The 17591-nt window shown below is 36.5% G+C and overlaps 1 protein-coding gene across 8 annotated transcripts in view; it reads right to left on the reverse strand.

The window, feature by feature from the left end:
- Window positions 1-17591, reverse strand: part of SUPT3H (SPT3 homolog, SAGA and STAGA complex component) — a 283689-nt gene that overhangs the window by 101133 nt on the left and 164965 nt on the right. For all 8 annotated transcript variants that reach the window (XR_003530912.1, XM_027663412.1, XM_027663414.1 and 5 more), the window contains exons 4-6: window positions 6642-6728; window positions 5419-5509; window positions 3734-3870 (exon numbers count right to left, since the gene is read on the reverse strand). Coding sequence is in view for 7 of the 8 variants with exons in the window: in XM_027663412.1 (XP_027519213.1) it covers window positions 3734-3870; window positions 5419-5509; window positions 6642-6728 (315 nt within the window). In the remaining variant the exon portion in view is untranslated. The remainder of the gene's footprint in view (window positions 1-3733; window positions 3871-5418; window positions 5510-6641; window positions 6729-17591) is intronic.

Consider the following 17591-nt stretch of genomic DNA (forward strand, 5'->3'; position numbering starts at 1 on the left):
CTACTGCAACTGAATTATTGCCATTTAACATATGAGTGTTGGAAATATATCCCTAAACTAGCAGTCAGAGTGACAGATGAATGGTGTTTCTCCTAATCCTATGGGAACAAAAGTGAAACAGAGCATTCACAGCGTGATGCTCTATGCATTCCTTTGTGTCAGTCCAGATTTCTGATGGCAAGACTTTTTCTTCCTGGGGGAGGTATTGGAGCTATAAAATAAACGATAAAAAAATGGGTCTTTACAGTATTACTGGGAATTCAGCTTTGCAATTATGTTAACCGAAGTTTTAAAGCAGCTACACTTGTGATTTTAGCGACCTGAAATGCAGAATCTGATAATGGTTCTAACAGAAAAAAAATAGGAGAACTAGAGTTACAATTCACAAAATAACAGCCAAACCTGCAATTGGTTTAATTATGGACAGGAAGTCAAGAGGTTCAGAGGAGCAACATAAGGACACTCAAAATTGTATCTCTATCCGAACTGCAAATAAGGAAAAGTTCAAAGATTTTAAATGAACATGTTCCTTCTTCCCACACCCATTCAGCCATATCCCAGAGGAATATAACTCTCCTCTCTAAATGATTTTTCAGAGACAGAGGAAAGCCACATTGCAATCCACTTGCAAGGTTTTGTTTATTGTGGATTCTGTTACACAGCAGGTAAAGGAAGGGAATTCCCGACCACCATCAGCTCTGGCTATTCCACAGCCCAACCTGTACAGAGGAAGAAGAATGTGGGTACATTGCCATTCATGTAGCTCAAGAGACTGTCACCCATTATAAAGACAATTTCTATGATCCATCTCTCCTTCATGTGCACAGTTCAATTACAGCTATGACTGAGAATTGTTTATTCCATCTAGAACTGTTCCTAACTCGGACGAGTGTTTCACTAGTGCTTTACTGCTACCTCAGGAGGGCAAAACAGTAACTGTTATGGGGTGAGACAGAGGTGCTATTCCAGTTTTTATTTTGTTTTGATTTTGCCAATACACTCGGTTGGTTTGCCACCATTTAATAATATTATTTTTATGTTAAGTAATCTAATTTTAATGTATTGATAAAATAATCACGTGTTATAACAAGTAACATGAATTTTGTTCTTAAATTCTGTCCTGTATTTTACAAGTAGTCCATGTTCCTTTGCACATTGTTGGTATTACTGTTTCAGAGATAGTCCCTTTGCTTCAATTTAAAATCACAGGATACACCAGTAAGTGCTATATACAATCCTAGAAGAGTGCCCTTTCTTACTAATCTGACAGCATTGGTGGGTGTGTTTTAGTCAAAGAAGTATAGAATTGTTTGTTCTCCTTTAGTAATGTTTTCAGCAAAGCTTTGCCTACTCCTCCATGGTACAAATATGGAATAGACCTCACAGCACTGCAAGCAATCACATGAAGGCTTAGCTCTAATTTTATGAAATGTTTTAAAAGAAATTAGCATAAACAATATTTGCATTTTGTATCATAACTGAAACCATACTGCTAAACAATCATATCCTGTTTAGCCCATAATGACATCAGAAATACATGTTTATCATCTGCTCTGGACAACTTAGCATGATTTTGGCCAAAGGCAAAGTGGAACTGAAATAATTTACAGTTGTCCAAACCAAGATAACCACACATTTCTGAGGTAATTGGTACCTAAAAGGAACACTGCCTTTAGATTGCAGTTCATGATTTAAGTACACTAATTCCTCAAAGAACACTGTTAAAGTGTCCACTGGACTTCCTTCAAAACTTAGCATGGATTAAACAATCTACTGCACAAAGCAAATGGGATTCAGGAGATTAGCCCATCCACTAACAACTCTTCCTTTAGGAATGGATCACATTTCCTACTATCTTTAATTCCTTTCCACCCACCTCAAAGTAACAACAAAATCCCAAATGAAACAAAGCCAAAAATACATTAAACATTTTGAGTAGCATGTTTCAAACAGTCTTTCATGTTTTGTCATTAGTTTTAGAGACTAATAAGAAAGAAAATACATAGTACTGTCTTCATAAATCTATTATAAAATAAGACTTTGATTTTTCTTTTGTTTTTTTCTTCTTTTTTTTAACACGGAAACATCGACACTTCACAATATGTAATAAAGTCAAGCAATAGTGAGAAGAATTACTTTTTATATATATATGTGTGTGTATATATATATATACACACACACTACAGTTAATGAATTACAGTCTAGTGATAACAAACAAAACATGTAGTCAGATGAAAGACAAATATCTAATTACAGACACACATTCCTTGACAGACAAACATAGAATCAGATTTGCCCTTGCCTAGAACAAGGAACTTCATACTTTTATCAAACTGTGTAGTTTTTTAGACCAGAAAACTATTATACCAGAATGATAGAAGAGAATCTAAAGCCAAGCACATAACCCATTCATTCAGAAGAATGCTGCCTACCTTTTGCCTTTATGTAAAACATAACATTTTGCTTAAATAAATAAGTAAGAAATTAAAGAAAAGAAACCATCGGTTTCCAGAACACAAACAGTGGTTGGGAACAACTGTTTGATGACACTAATTCTCAGCTGGGGGAAAATGGGACTCATTCCTTGCCAAATTTTTATAGAGAAGGGGTTCTTCACTAGGTTTTGATTTCTTCCCATCAGAGGGGAGAAAGAAGAGGAAACAAGATTGGGAATGTCGAAGTTCTGAAAAGAGGCCCCATTAAGAAGAAAAAATGTAGAATTACAACTTGAACAGGATAAGAACTTCATTATTTTCTAGAATTTTCCATGAAATCCTGAAAGAGAAATGAGGCCCTAGTAGTCAAAATTAAACACATAAATACTCCCAAACACATGAGCCACCTCAGCACAGAGAAGAAAATCAACCAATGCACCCACTGAAAGGGTATTAAAGGAACTCTACAAATAATGAATTTCCAACAGTCATGTATTCTATATTGCTGCCTAAAAATGGATGGAAATTGGCTTAAATGTTAATCTGGAACTGTGAGTGTGCTCCCAGCACAGTTTTGCCCTTGACATCTAGTTGCCCACAGAAGACACAAGGAGGAATTGAGTAATTAAACATGAACTGGGGTGATGGACAAAACTATCAAAAAGACAGGGTAGTCTTGTCCATTTACAGAAAATTTAGCCAAAACCACAGACTTTCGTGCTACCACAGCTATGCTGCTTCTTGATTCCACTGAGCTTTATGAGAGTGGCGTGGGGCTGCATTCTGTAATGTAGACAAAACTTTTCATAACTACATAGATCAGAAAATGGGACTTGAAAGAAGGTCAGAGAGTAGAGCTTATACTGAAGCATGTTTGCACAGAATATTTTAGTTTCAGCTGTGTTATATGAAAAGAGTCCTCAGATGCTATTGAAGAATTTTCTAATGAGAGGAATAATGCAAAAGAAAAAAATGACTGTGAAAAATGTGTGTGAAATGCTTATAAACAGAATCTGCTTTCTACAGAAAGGAAATACAAGTACATGGTAGACATAAAGATCCATAACTACCCTTTTGTAATCTTCCTTCTCAGCATGTGTGCTTAGATATCAGGAAACATTAGAAGGAATAGGAAAAATATGGAAATAGGATTCCTTTAGACCATCTGGGTAAAAGGAAAAAAACATGTACCAATGATTTAATATGCAGTGTGAAAAAAGCATCAGACCAGCATGATGTATGAAATATTTCACAGTTTTCTCTGCTGGAGAAGAGTACCAGTGAAAGAAAAGAATTACCTCCATTCGCTCTTGCTTGACATCATCAATCTCATCATCTTCAAAAATGGCTAAGAGCTCTCCAGTCTGGTCAATGGAGTTGAGAAAGTCTTGAGCAAGCTTCTGCCTTTTGTTGGTGTTATTACTGTTGAATTTGTCTTCACGAAGACAAGAAAAGAATAACAAACTTATTTGGCTTCTCCAAACATCAACTGATGTTTTAGAATCAGCACAATGCAAAAAAGGGCCTGTTCTTACTGTCCCCTCAAACGAGCTGTGCTACCTGACCAAGGTCACTACTCTGCAGTGATGGTAAAAAATTACCTTTAGTGTTTTCTGCTATAACCTAGCTTTTTCATGATCTAGAGAAACTTACTGCTCCTATATCATTACTTCTCACCAAAGAATGCACAGTGGATACAGATATAAAAGAAACTACCTCTCTTTGGTGGCACAAAAGAACCTCACTCATAGAGCAGAATATATGGAGGAAATGCTCTTCCCTCAACACATGCAGATCATCCTCATTACCTACAGCTTAAAGCAAACCCTAACACACACTAGGATGCAGTTCCAAAGGTGATGGACCCCTGCTCTGCAGTAAAACCTGGAGAACCCTGGCAGGGTGATCTCTGTGATCTCTGTTCTAAACAGAAGAGCAGCTACAACAGCTACAACAGTTAAATTCACAAAACAAAATTAATGGCTTCAATTACCAAAGCCCCACAGAAAATGCAACTTTAATTTCAGGATGAACTGTGTTTAGGAAGCATTTCATGAGCATCTAAACAATTTAGGAAAATTGTTTATTCATTTTAAGTAGTACCACAAGCTTAAGTATTAAAACCCAAAGCTGTCAGGTAAGAAGTGATACTGCCACGTTACTTGCACGAAATGATACCTTTTCATGTGTGGTGAAAATAAAATGCCACAGGCAAATTAAATCTCAAATGAGTTGATAAAAATTTATCCACAGTTTGATTAAGTCAAAGCAAGAAGTACAATGTTTACCTAACATCAGTGCGGATGCTCAGAGGAACCAAATACAAGGAATTCATTGTAAGGGAAAAAATAACAAAAGGCTCTGAGAAAGGAAATAAGTTAAATACAAAAAGTTGTGTATGGACATTGTTAGATGTTGTAACAGTATGGAAAGGTTTAGATTTGCTATGATAAGTTTTAACTTGACTTTTTATAAAGGAAATGTTAAATCTAATGTCAATATAAATCAACAAAACCTTATACCAGCAAATTATATGGCATAAATTAATATATTTTTAATTCAAAGACCTTTTCCTTTAAATGCATTGGTTATAAAATCAGTGACTTGCTCATGCAATGGGGAAACAGAAGTGTTTCCCATTCTTTAAGTTACAGATTCAAAGTATAAAATGTTAAACCACAGCAAAAAAAAAAGACCCAGGTCATATATTACTATTCAATGACTTCAGATTATGGGATGTTTTTTTAAATATGCCAAAACCTTTTGACAATAATTCAACAAATGTTCATTCAATTGCAGGTGGTAGATGCCGACTTTAGAAGTATTTCAAATGCAAAAGTAGAGATTTTCAAACAAATTCCTCTAAAGACACTAGTTGTGTGTCTCTAACTATTAAGCAAGTTAGCAATACTTTGCATTGAGCTGTTCAGCACATTTATAAAACATCAAGCCTGTCCCAAATTAAGTAATTTCTTTTTTCTACCTTCGAGGAGGTCATCTTCTTCTATTCCTTTGACAATTTTAGATTTGTAGTCTCGAAAAAACATGTATTTAAGTAGCCTTCTAAGCTTCTTCTGAGAGAAAAAATAAATTTACATTAATTAGTGTAATATATTTTTTATTTAAACTAACTGTAACGTGAAATACATTACACAGTAAATATAATTGTTAAAATGTTCATAATTTTTGATTCTGCAGAAAATCCATACATAGAAAGTACCTCAAGGTAAATAGCAATTAAACATTAAATATTGTTTATTTGAACTCCTTGGTATTTTACTGTGAGAGAGAAATAGGTTTGACTTTCAGAAAGGAGAAATTCAGCGATAAGGCTTCTTCAGGGCACTCCAAAATCTTTACTCAAGTTTGGAAATTCAAACTTAGAAATGTATATTTCCATGAACTCTGACATCCATATTAACTGCTCTTTTCAGTACAGCCTTATGGTTCATATCAGATACAGAAACTGCAATTGGTTTTCACGTGTTAGTCGTTTTTAGTTTTGAAATCATTTTGGTCATCAGGTTTCAACTATCAAATGAGGAAAGAAAAACAAAGAGGAGAGAAAAGGGTGAGGGAAAGTGAGGAACTAAGGAAAAAAAGGAGATATAGGAAGAATAAATAATGTAGATAAAAATAGCTGACAATAATGTTCTAAGAATTTTGAAATTTGAGGAAAGAAAACTGTTTTTTTTAATTGACCTGTTACTATTCAGAGAAAGCAAGACCATCCCTAAATTTGGAGATTTTAGAGGGATATAGTACAGAAAAAAATATTATTAAAGAAAGATAATTTACAGTCTAAATGACAAAACTCTAATGGTCACACTGTCAAATGTCACATCTACACCCTGCATATCCAAGGGGAAATTAGAATTATTGATTTTTAATAAAAGGAATATAAAGGATCAGGATCAATATTTTTACCTAATTAAGAAATTGTTTTGAGCTCTAAGGTGCACTACCCACCCTAGAGCTTTGTGAAAAAAAATCTATTGATAATTGAAGTTACAGGAAAAGACAAGACTTAATTAAAATATTATAGAATGACTGCACTGTGCACAATAAAATTCAACTCCAGAGCAGCTATATTTTTAAATAAAGCTATCCATGCTGATGGACTCCTTTTCCACAGGTTAAGCAAAAATGTGAAAACAAAATAAGCAGCTGATTATGTAAATAAAAACTTCTGTCTTGTTACTGTACCTTATCTTTGCGCATTAAGAACAGAAGATCTTCAGCAGAGATGACTCGAGCTCCTCTCATCTGAGAAACTTCAGCTGCTTGCTGCAACTAAAATAAATGAATAAATTAGGATAACTTTTTCAGTGTTCAAAACTTTATTCACTGGGGTTCGTTTTAAATAAATTCAGATAATATTTTGCGCGGTCCTGAATAGCAAAATACAGTCTGTGCACTAACACACAAGCTGGGACTCTCAAAGGTGTCACTCACTCGGTTCTTGTTCGCCAAGAAGTGAAAAACAATTTCATGAAAAGCCTGAAAGACTTTTGACAAATCTCAAGCAAAAGCTTTTTTGTTTATATTTAAAATGATTGCTTTTAAAAAGCACTGCAGCCCTTTTTTTTTTTTCTTTCCTTAGCGCAGAAAATGAACATATAATTCTCTCAGGCAATGTAAAAATGCCAAATTCTTGCCATAGCACTTTATCTGCAACTGTGGAAGGGTGGCTGATCCCTCTCCCAATTTTTTAGAATAACAAATATTAATTTTAAACAGCTTACCTAAGTATTTTTTGAAAGAAATTCTACCCTTACTTCACTTAGCATTAGTACAAACCAGACTCACATGAAGAACTTTTTTAGGCGTGCTCTTATTTCATCCGGGAGAAAGAAAATGAATTGATAGGAAAAAACAACTCTATTAATGATGGAATTAAAAAACCTTATTGAGTAGACCAGGTCCTTCAGCTGTGAAAGTGATAACGATGGGATTGAGCAAGGAATGCCATGAAAATTGGTAAGAGGTGGCCAAAGGAGTGGGAAGCAATGGACTGTCCTCAACTCCATTGCCTCTTAAGGCCCTAAACACTTCAAATTGTGCTGGAAAGAGCAAAAATCTCTTTCTAAGGGACTAATTCCATCAGCCTTCAGTAGGCACAGGAAATCAGGCTGTTTTGTACACCAGTGGATCATATCAAAACTAGCACAGGGCCAGAAACCTTGCAGCCTTGGTTGGAAATTTGTACAATGATATTTATCAAACTGCTGAGCTGAGGAGGTTCAACCCAAATGCACAAAAGAAGTTAATGGGATTTGCTCCCATTCCAAAAATGATCATGGAACTATACAATGGTTTGAGTTGGAAGGAGTCTTTAAAGTTCCTCTAGTTCAACTCCCCCTGTAATGAGCAGGGAAACCTTCAACTAGATCAGCCCTGTCCAGTCTCAACCTTGAATGTTTCCAGGTATGGGGCATCCACCACCTCTCTGGACAACCTGTTTAAGTGTAAATCGTGATGCTGTAGATATGGTGGGATGGAAAGGATGCTTCCCAGCAAGGAATATATTTTATCCTCAAAATTAAAAAACATTGTCCAAAAAGCAAGATTTAATCATAGGGTTTTTTTCCTTTCATCCTTGTTTACTCTGTAATGCAAAACTGATCATAAGCACAGTACAAAAGTTATCAAAAGGAGAGACACCTTTAAAAATTCATGATATTAAAATTCATACGCACCTGCAACATGATCAATAAACAGCAATTTAATTTATGTTCAAATATCTGTATATTATTCCTTAGAAATGCATTAATGCACCTGAAAATAATTTAAAGAAATCCTATCCTTCGTGCTCACACTAGCAATGGTTTCACTCAGTATCACTGGCTGAATAAGTATATTATTAATCTGGGCTCCCATGCTGCTATGACTTGAAATAGGCCTATTCAGAAGCTAAAAAGATCAACAAAAACAGTAGCTGTTTCTAATATCCAAAGAAGAAGGGGTGGGGGGGGGAAAGATTTTCATTTTGGCAAGTGTTCAGTGGGCAAAAGATTCAGTCCATAAATCATAATACTGGACTGCATTAATTTTTTTCCACACTAATCACACGCACACAAAACGTTAACTGTATCTCATACTCACAACACAAAACACACTGCATGAAGAGGTTCAGAGCTTCCCCTTGAAACTCCCTCTTGGCCCTTGCAGTCACCAAGACCAGAGAGATTTCAGGAATTCAGGAGTCACAGTAATACAATCTTACTTGAAAAATGTAAGAATGTGAAAAACGATAGTTCTATTTTTTTGGCATAAGCAAAACTGTTTCTTATTCTGATTAGTTTGAGGGCATGCAAGCTACTTATATTTCTAACATAAAATACAAAGAGCTGGATAAAAAAAAAAAATTACCAAGTACGAGCCAATATTCCTCTCTGGTGTAAATCTATTGCAGTTAATGGATTTATGCCAGGGCTGACTTTGGCCCCACTGAGCTTAAAAGTGTTAGAAAACCTGACCTTAGCATGGTGATAACACAACACAGCTTTTCCAAATATCACATGAAACAATGGCAGAAATATCGGATGTGAAAGTTTACTCTAGTTCCCTAAAATGTACAGGACCACAATGATGATCTCTTGGTCCCTTCCAACCCAAACCATTCTGTGACTCTCTAAGGTGTTAAATTTCTTACCATAAAATTCAGATATGTTAATTTTTGTAGCTGAAATACATTATTTTTCCAAATGATAAACACGTGACAATGACATTTATAGCAGAGATTGTGTGTGAGCTGCTCACAGGAGCCTCATGATGAAGGAAGGGAGAGTAAGGAGCAGAGGCCAAATTCACGTCCCATTTGCATCTAAGTAAATCCTGAATAACGCTGTTTACTTTAATGGAGTTATTCTGGGATAAACAAAGATCAAAATCTGGAATAATATTCTCAGTTTCTACTAAAACAATGAAAACTTTGTTCTCGTATTGCCCCAAATTTTGCATCTATTTTATTTTAAGGAATGGACACACAGCATTTAATTTCTTTGGCTTAAAGAAAGTAAAATATGAAAATAATTACTTCCTGTACAGTTATAAAATATGGATTATTTATCCAAACAGACCATAATGAGTACACATATTTACCTGGGAAACCAGGATATGCTCAGGTAAATATGTATCCAAGAAATTAAATAAAAATTACGTCCCACGCAGCCGAGGTTGGGGGGAAGATGTATTTATAGTTTAACACACATATAATTGACTCACTCAAACCACAACATGAGTGCTTTGCTATAATTAGCATTATAACAAACTGTCTTATTTGACTGTCCCAGAGTTGCCATTAATATGCAATAAGCCCTGATTCCTGAATTTCCGGAGTGGAAGGCCTCCTTGAGTCATTACCGCATTCCGGGATGAAGGGGGATTTCAGGAAGCCGTACCAAAGGAACGATCCATCCCGGAGCACCCAGGCATTTGTCATTCCAGAAAAGCTGCTCTCAGCTCTGTAGCCCTGAAGTCAGGAGGTGTCTCACCCTTCGCTGCAGTCTCTGTGAGCAGCACTGCCCGTGACTCCAGAAGAGGGGTGGGATATAAATGCTGCAATAACTTTTCCCAGATGAGGTTGCTATATGGCAACGGGGGAGACATGGCAAGAATTTCCCATCATGTGCCTTCTCCAAGCCTAAGGGATACTCAGTGCCAGTCACAGAATCCGGGGTAGCAGCAGTTCCAACATACTCACTTATCTTCCCCTAATTTTTTTAATTTTTAAACTATTAAGCCCACATTACAAAATATTTTGTTTGGGATGATATTGAAGAACAGCAAACAATCCAAATTACTCAGCTTTTTAAAGAAAAAAAGGCTAAATTTCTTAGCACCAGCAAACAATATTTGAGACCTCAGAGTATGAATATATGTTTTATTACAGCCGAATTATGAACCTCTAAAAGTGAAGTTTAAATAACGGAAGTGTTGAAATGATTTTAACTATAGGAGCGCAAATAGCTCTGTTAATAATTAGGAGTTTATGAAAAATAAGTGTATTTTACAATTTTTCACATTACAAAGAAAGTAGTATATACAGTAACTATATTTTAAAGTCTAAGAAGAAATGGCTGGGGAATAATATTTTAAAATGTAATCATGGGTTTAATGACTTTATGAAGTTAACTTTCTTGGCAGGATGAACTGAAGTATGTTAACAGTCACCTTACGGCTATTTTCTTTTTGCAACTTCTGCAAATTATAGATTTGTTGAAAGGAGTATTCATTCTCCTGTGACAGAAGCACAGTTACTTCAATGGGACTGTCTGCTGCTTTTTTTTTCCATAATTATTTTTTCTTCCACTACCTCCAAAGTCAACAATCACCGATACTTCTTCTACAAAACTGTCTTGATGGACAAACAGACAAAAAGTTGGAAAACAAACATACTGTGTTGTGACATAATCCTTCCAGTTAAACTGCAGGACAGAGTTGGAGTGGTAATGTTTGCATGCCTTGGAACTGCTGGGAGCCAAGAATAATGTTGCAGGAGCTATGATTTTGTTTTCATTATACAAGAAAATTAGATCATAGTTCACCTGGGTGAATTTTTTTTCTGAGGCAGGAAGGCTGTTTTGTTATTAAATATGCATTAAAATGTCCTATTTTTTCATCTTTTCCAGATAACTATGCTACTATATAATTACCAGAGAATATTCTGAATTTGGATATAGTCCTGTAAATACATTCCAAACAGAGCATCCTGATACTTTTTCATAGGCAACTAAATAAAAGAAGTAAATACAGGTTTACATTTCAATCTTTCAATGTAATATCTCATATGCTATTAATGCTAACACCTGAGCTTCTCATTCTAAGACACACACAGAGGAAAAACACAGAATTTGTTTCCATAAGTCAGCACAGGGATGTGCTTTATGCAATTAGCACATCTTGGGGAGGTAATTACATTAAGGAGCCTATCAGAGTACTCTAATAGGTAATGATTTAGGATCACTGCACAAGGGTTAAAGAGCATGACTGAACCATCACAAGCTGCCTAAACCAGAAAATGTCCATCTGCACATGAAAAGACAATTAATTTTCTTCTTACTAGGTATCTGGTTTCAAATCTAAGTATTTTTTACTGAAGAACATTTAATGTCACACCAGATGATTATGTGTGACCTCAAGAAGATGAAGCTCTATGTCCCATTTTAAGGCTTTAGAGAATCATGGAATCATTTATGTTGGACAGCACCTTTAAGATCATAAAGTCCAACCATTAATTCAGCACTGCCACATCCACCACTAAACCATGTCCCCAGGTGCCACATCCACAGGTCTTTTAAATCTCTCCAGGGATGGTGATTCTACCACTTCTCTGGGCAGCCTGTTCCAATGCCTGACAACCCTTTCTGTGAAGAAAAATGTCCTAATACCCAATCTAACCCTACCCTGGAGAAACTGAAGGCTATTATTTCTTGTCTTATTGCTTGTTACTTGGGAGAAGAGACCAACGCCCACATGGCTACAACCTCCTTTCAGGTAGTTAAGGAGAGTGATAAGAGCTCTTATCTTATGCTTGACATACAGTGGATTTCAGTCCATACAGATCACGAGAATAGGAAAACACAAGTTCATACCCCTGTGTCTCCTGCATTTACTGAGAACTCGTTTTCAAGGACACAATTGGATATATTTGTCCCTTCATAAAAACCTTACTCCTGAGTCCCTGCAGCACAACCAACTGCTTCTCCTCTCCTTCTGGCAGGTGGCAACAGCTTTTGATTTCCACATTTCAGGCAGCCCAGAGAGAGAGGTCTGGATACAGAGAGTCTACAGCCAGTTCCTAGAAGCTGGAGAAGAATTACCACAAAAGCTCCTCTGGCAATTAGCAGGTTACACAAGGACTCCTTCCCACCGAAGGCATAAAGAACATGTCTATAGGTCCAATACTCAACGGTTTTAACATCAGAGGTGACAAGCAGTTGATATAAAGTTAATGTCAGAATGTTCCAGCCCTTTCCTCAGCTGCCTTCAGACTGAAATTCTGTGAGAGTCAGTCCTACGAACTCCAGTCAACAGCCCTACACCCCAACCTGCACATTTTTAACTGTACCACCACTATCCAAGAGCCCTACAGATCAATATGATGAAGAGAAGATATTGTCTTACTATTCACATCTCTTTAAATTGAACATTTAATATAATTGTTATGTTTTTAGCAACACATTCAGTACTATCAGAGTAAAAAAATGCAACAACAGAAGGTACACGCTCCTAGGGAGTGAAAACAGTAAAAGCACAACACCCCCTGCTTGCTTGAGCTGATATACTTCACATTACAAACAAGATCTTTCTAAAAATACAAAAGATACAGAAAAAAAATCAGGAAAATGTACAGAGCCTTTAGAAAACTACAGAGTCAGTCTGTGTAATGGAATAGGTCAATAGGAAAATACACTATGTTCCCAAGCTCTGTTACTTAGAGTGAAAATTTGCATGTATTGAAACAGAACGATTCTTTTAAAATTATATTAAATATATTACTAAGTAAAATAAATTTCCAAGCAAATAATGAAATTAATATTGCTATTTTGCAAGAGATGAGTTTATATCAGTCTTTTTTAAAAAAAAAAATCTCTTCTTTATAAATAATCTAAGCTCAGCTTGTTAAATTAGGGCTTGTTTTTCCATCTTCTGTCACACAGGGAAAAGACTTTAATGCACTCATGAACAATAACTACATTTCAACTTAAGCTTCAGGCATGACTTTTTCCTATTTTTCCTTCTTTCAATTTGAATTCCAAAATCAACATTTTATAACTGTAATTCTTCTACTCTCCAGGAAACAAAAGAAACCCTATTGCACACCTGACATTTATGGCAGGCAATACTGACCAAACGAAGTGAAATTATACCAACAGCATTAAAACCATAAAGTCTCCGGGTACAGAAAATATTCAGACTCACTAAACTCAGTTTTCATGTGGTCAAGTTATTCAGGGGCTACACAGGCATTAATTCAAGACTTGGTGTGTCACTGGGGATGGCCACTGCTGATGCTCTCTCCCACTGCTGGTAATAACAGTAGGTAAGAAAACAAACTTGGAAACTGCTGTTCCAGCTCTTATAATAATAAAGGGATAAAAAGGGATAAAAGGGATAAAAAATAAGCTTGAAAAATATCATCCAAGTGGAAAGGATGGAGGTAGTGTTCTCTAGAATGAGCACGAGACTGTGAAAAAAGCTTTGTGAAGTGTGAACTCTGTAGTTATGAAAGAAACTGAAAAATTCTCATGGCCAAAAGAACTCCAACCTCTGCAAACAGATCTCTCTAAGGAAAAGGAGTGTAGGTGTCCTCTGTTGTTGACTGTCCACGTTCTAGGATTGCCAGGATATTCTGGATGCTGAGGTAAATGATTCCACCCCACTGTAAATCACTGCAGCAAATTTCCCTGTATCTAAACTAAATAACTACTGATGTTTTTCAGGAAATTATAGAATTGTTTGGGTTGGAAGGGACCTTTAAAGGTCATCTAGTCCAAACTATAATAAAACCAACTACTCAAACTTTCCCAATGAGCGGTTCCATTTTCACAGTAGTATCATTACAGTTATTCCAAGTTGCGAATCTCAAATATAACCATTACTTCCACTTAAGTTACATCTTTTAATGCCTTTATGGCACTAAAAGTTACCGTGAAAAAACAAGAATGTGCAATCTTTTCATAAAAAAATGCGTTCACCTTTCCTTTAGTAAAACAAACAAAAAAAAGCAATTCGAATTTATGCTTTTTAAGAACTGAAAATAATATTATTTTGGAATATTTAGTCTATTAACTCAGATTCATTTCCTATCCATCAATTAGTTCTATTTCTTCTCTTTCTCTAGTATTACTATGGCATGCAAACCACCAGAGGTTTACGTTATACTCCAGCTTCCTGTCTTTCGGTTTCAAGTCCCAGAAGAAAGCACCACTCAGGATTATTCCACAGTTTCCAAAGCTGCAAGGAGGAAAAAACCTGCTCTCTGTTGATTGAGACACCATCTAATATAAACAGGCTCCTTTCTCCCATTGCTGTAGAGAGCAACATTTGTATAAATCATGTATCCTTACATTGCTCACAAAGGAAAATAATCACTGTTTTATATTAGCTTCACCAGAACATTAAATAAATACTTTTCCTTTCCATATGACAGCAAATTGGAATCAGGCATCACTGCTGGACACAGAGAATGAGACATATTTACCTCCTCCAAGCACAGAGATAAAGTGCTTTTAGAGGAAGCCTCAGGGTAGTGAAAGAAGTGCACAGCAAGTATTGCTATGAAGAGCAGGCAACCACCAGTGCACTGAGTACGGAGAACCTGGAAAGGCTGGAGAGATGGGCAGAGAATTGTCTGAAGTTCAACAAAGGCAAATGCAGGGTCCTGCACCTGGGGAGGAACAACCCCAGGTACCAGTACAGGCTGGGAGTGACTGCTGGAGGGTAGCTCCCTGGAGAAGGACCTGGGGGTCCTGGTGGACAACAAGCTGTCCATGAGCCAGCAGTGTGACCTGTGGCCATGGCAAATGGATGCAATAGTGAGAGCATTGTCAGCAGGTCAGGGAGGCGATCCTGCCCTTCTGCTCAGCCCTGGTGAGGCACATCTGGAGTGTTGTGTCCAGCTCTGGGCTCCTCAGGACAAGAGAAATATAGAGCTCCTGGAGCAGGTCCAGTGGAGGGTGACAAAGATGATGAAGGGACTGGAGCATCTCTCTTAGGAGGAAAGGCTGAGGGGGCTGGAGCTGGTCAGCCTCAAGAAGAGAGACTGAGAGGGGACCTCATCCACGTCTGTCAGGGTCTGTAGGGAGGGGGCAGAGGATGGACCAGGCTCTGCTCAGGGATGTCTAGCAATGGGACAAGAGGAATGGGCAGAAAGTTTTGCCCAGGAAGTTCCACCTGAACATGAGGAAGAACTTTTCTACTGTGCAGTGACCGAGCACTGGTACAGATTGTCCAGAGAGGGTGTGGAGTGTCCCTCACTGGAGATATTCCAGAACCATCTGGACACAATCCTGTGCCAAGTGTGCTGGATGGCCCAGCTTAAGCATGGAGGTTGGACCAGATGACTCACTGTGGTCCCCTTCAACTTTACCTATTCTGTGTTTCTGTGATTCTGTGAAGACAGAACCCTGATCCTCTGGCTGAAGTGATCTCAAAGAAATAAAAAAATTTTTCTTCAAACACTTCAAATTGAAGGACAAAACTAAAATCTCAAAACATAAGTAAGACACTGCTTTTAAATTCGATGTCTTTTGAAAACTTAGATTAGGAGACAGAAGGAGAAAAAAAGGATTCAGGTTCAACCAAAGATACAAAATAGCAACATTTTCCATTAGAAGCCTATTCTAATGGCAATGGAAAGCCTTGGAGAGATACGCCATCATGTTCATACTTGAAAATAATGGTGGAAGACTTTGTAAGTTAAATGATTTTACCTGAAATGATTCACATTGCTCTTTCATCATAGCTTTTTATTCTCATCTGCTCAAGTGCAAATTCCAACCAAGTGAGAGCTTCTGGTGACTACAGGGAAATGCTACAGGATCTCTCAGATTAAACACATAGAAGATGTAAATGACTATGGGTTTAAAGGGTTTTGGATGCTAGAGAGGTCATACAGGCGTCTTGGCTTAAGGTTCATTATATTGCCTGCAGAATTTTGACAGTCAGGCAAGTGTCATCTTGCAAGATGTATCCAAATTATCAATAGGAAAAAAAAATCAAAATCATCTAGTTTATAATAATTTTTCAATCACAAGATATGCATGGAGTGTACATTATGACACAAGAAAAAATCTCATCCTGTTCTGTAATCTTTAATGATTATAAGGTATAATCAGAATGGGTCAAAACAACGACAGTTCTATGAATTTATTCTTTTATATCAAGAAATACCTCTCCAGGACATTACAAAATGGTTTGAAAATCCTAAATTTATGGCTTCTTTCTTCCAAGAATCTTCTACTGCAAGATAAAGAGAAAAACAGAGGGAAATTTATGAAAACAATAGTTCCAGTCCAAGGTAGACCCATCTGCATGTAAAACTGAAGAAAGGAAGTCCAAATTTTTGTATGTATGTGTTGGTTTGCTGTATTTTCTTATTTATATGAATTAAAGTTCTCAGAGCTTCAAAAACCACAAGGTAAATTGTGTGATGATAACAGGAACATGACTGATTTTGTCTTGGAAAGATGAAAGAAAGAAACAAGGAGGGAGCTCTCACTCAAGAGAGAGAAAAGAAAGCACCACAAAGGAACATAAATGTAAAATCTGAACAACAGATATTTGTGTCTGAAAAAAGGCCCTTATTTCCTAACTCCTATTTAATGTTCATTCTGTAATTAACATTCATTTCCCAAGGACATAAGTTTGAAAAGGCTGTTTCACATTACTTTAGCACGAAGAGAATCACTTTTAAGCCATGAAAAGGCTGAGGAAAAAAAATAAACATGCCTTCTGAACATAATTTCCTCTTTATTGCTACTGCAAAGTTATGAAATGAAATCTATTATTTAATTACATTGGATCAAGCAACAGGAAGGGAAGGGAGTGTTTGAGTCACAACATCCCTGTAAGGATAAATTACTACACTTCCTCTTGCTAAAAGACAATTTTAATGAAACTGTGGAAACGGTTAAAATCAAACTACTGGGAGGTAGGAATATCTTCTTGCTAACGAAAAAAAACCCAATAAATATACTCTCAAATTCTGAACAGAAGTATTGGTAACAATAGGAGGAAAAGCAGCAACATTTCTGCCAGAACATCAATAGTTTGAAAATTATTACATTGATTCAGATTCTTTACAGATTCTGAAGATAGTTTAAAAACCATACAATAGTTTCTGGGCCTGCTTTGTTTAATGCTTTGCATTGGAGATGTTTAGATAATCTATTATGAAAACTTAAATTTATCTCCTATTACTACCAAAACTTTATTAGCCATGTGGGATTTCCCATAGCTGTGTTTCATAATGTTTACTAGATCCTTCAAATTGAATGCAACTGTTGGAAAAAGTTAGAATATTTAATTTCTTAAGTATGTTCTTGACATAAAAAATTGGGAGGGCTTTAAATTCTAATCAACAGATAGACTGAATTCTAAAATGTTGGAATAGATAACCTGGCAACTGGTGAAGAGCCCACAACTGGG

This window comes from Corapipo altera, unplaced genomic scaffold (assembly GCF_003945725.1).
Source record: "Corapipo altera isolate COAL_440 unplaced genomic scaffold, ASM394572v1 116, whole genome shotgun sequence".
In the NCBI taxonomy this organism is placed as follows: Eukaryota; Metazoa; Chordata; class Aves; order Passeriformes; family Pipridae; genus Corapipo; species Corapipo altera.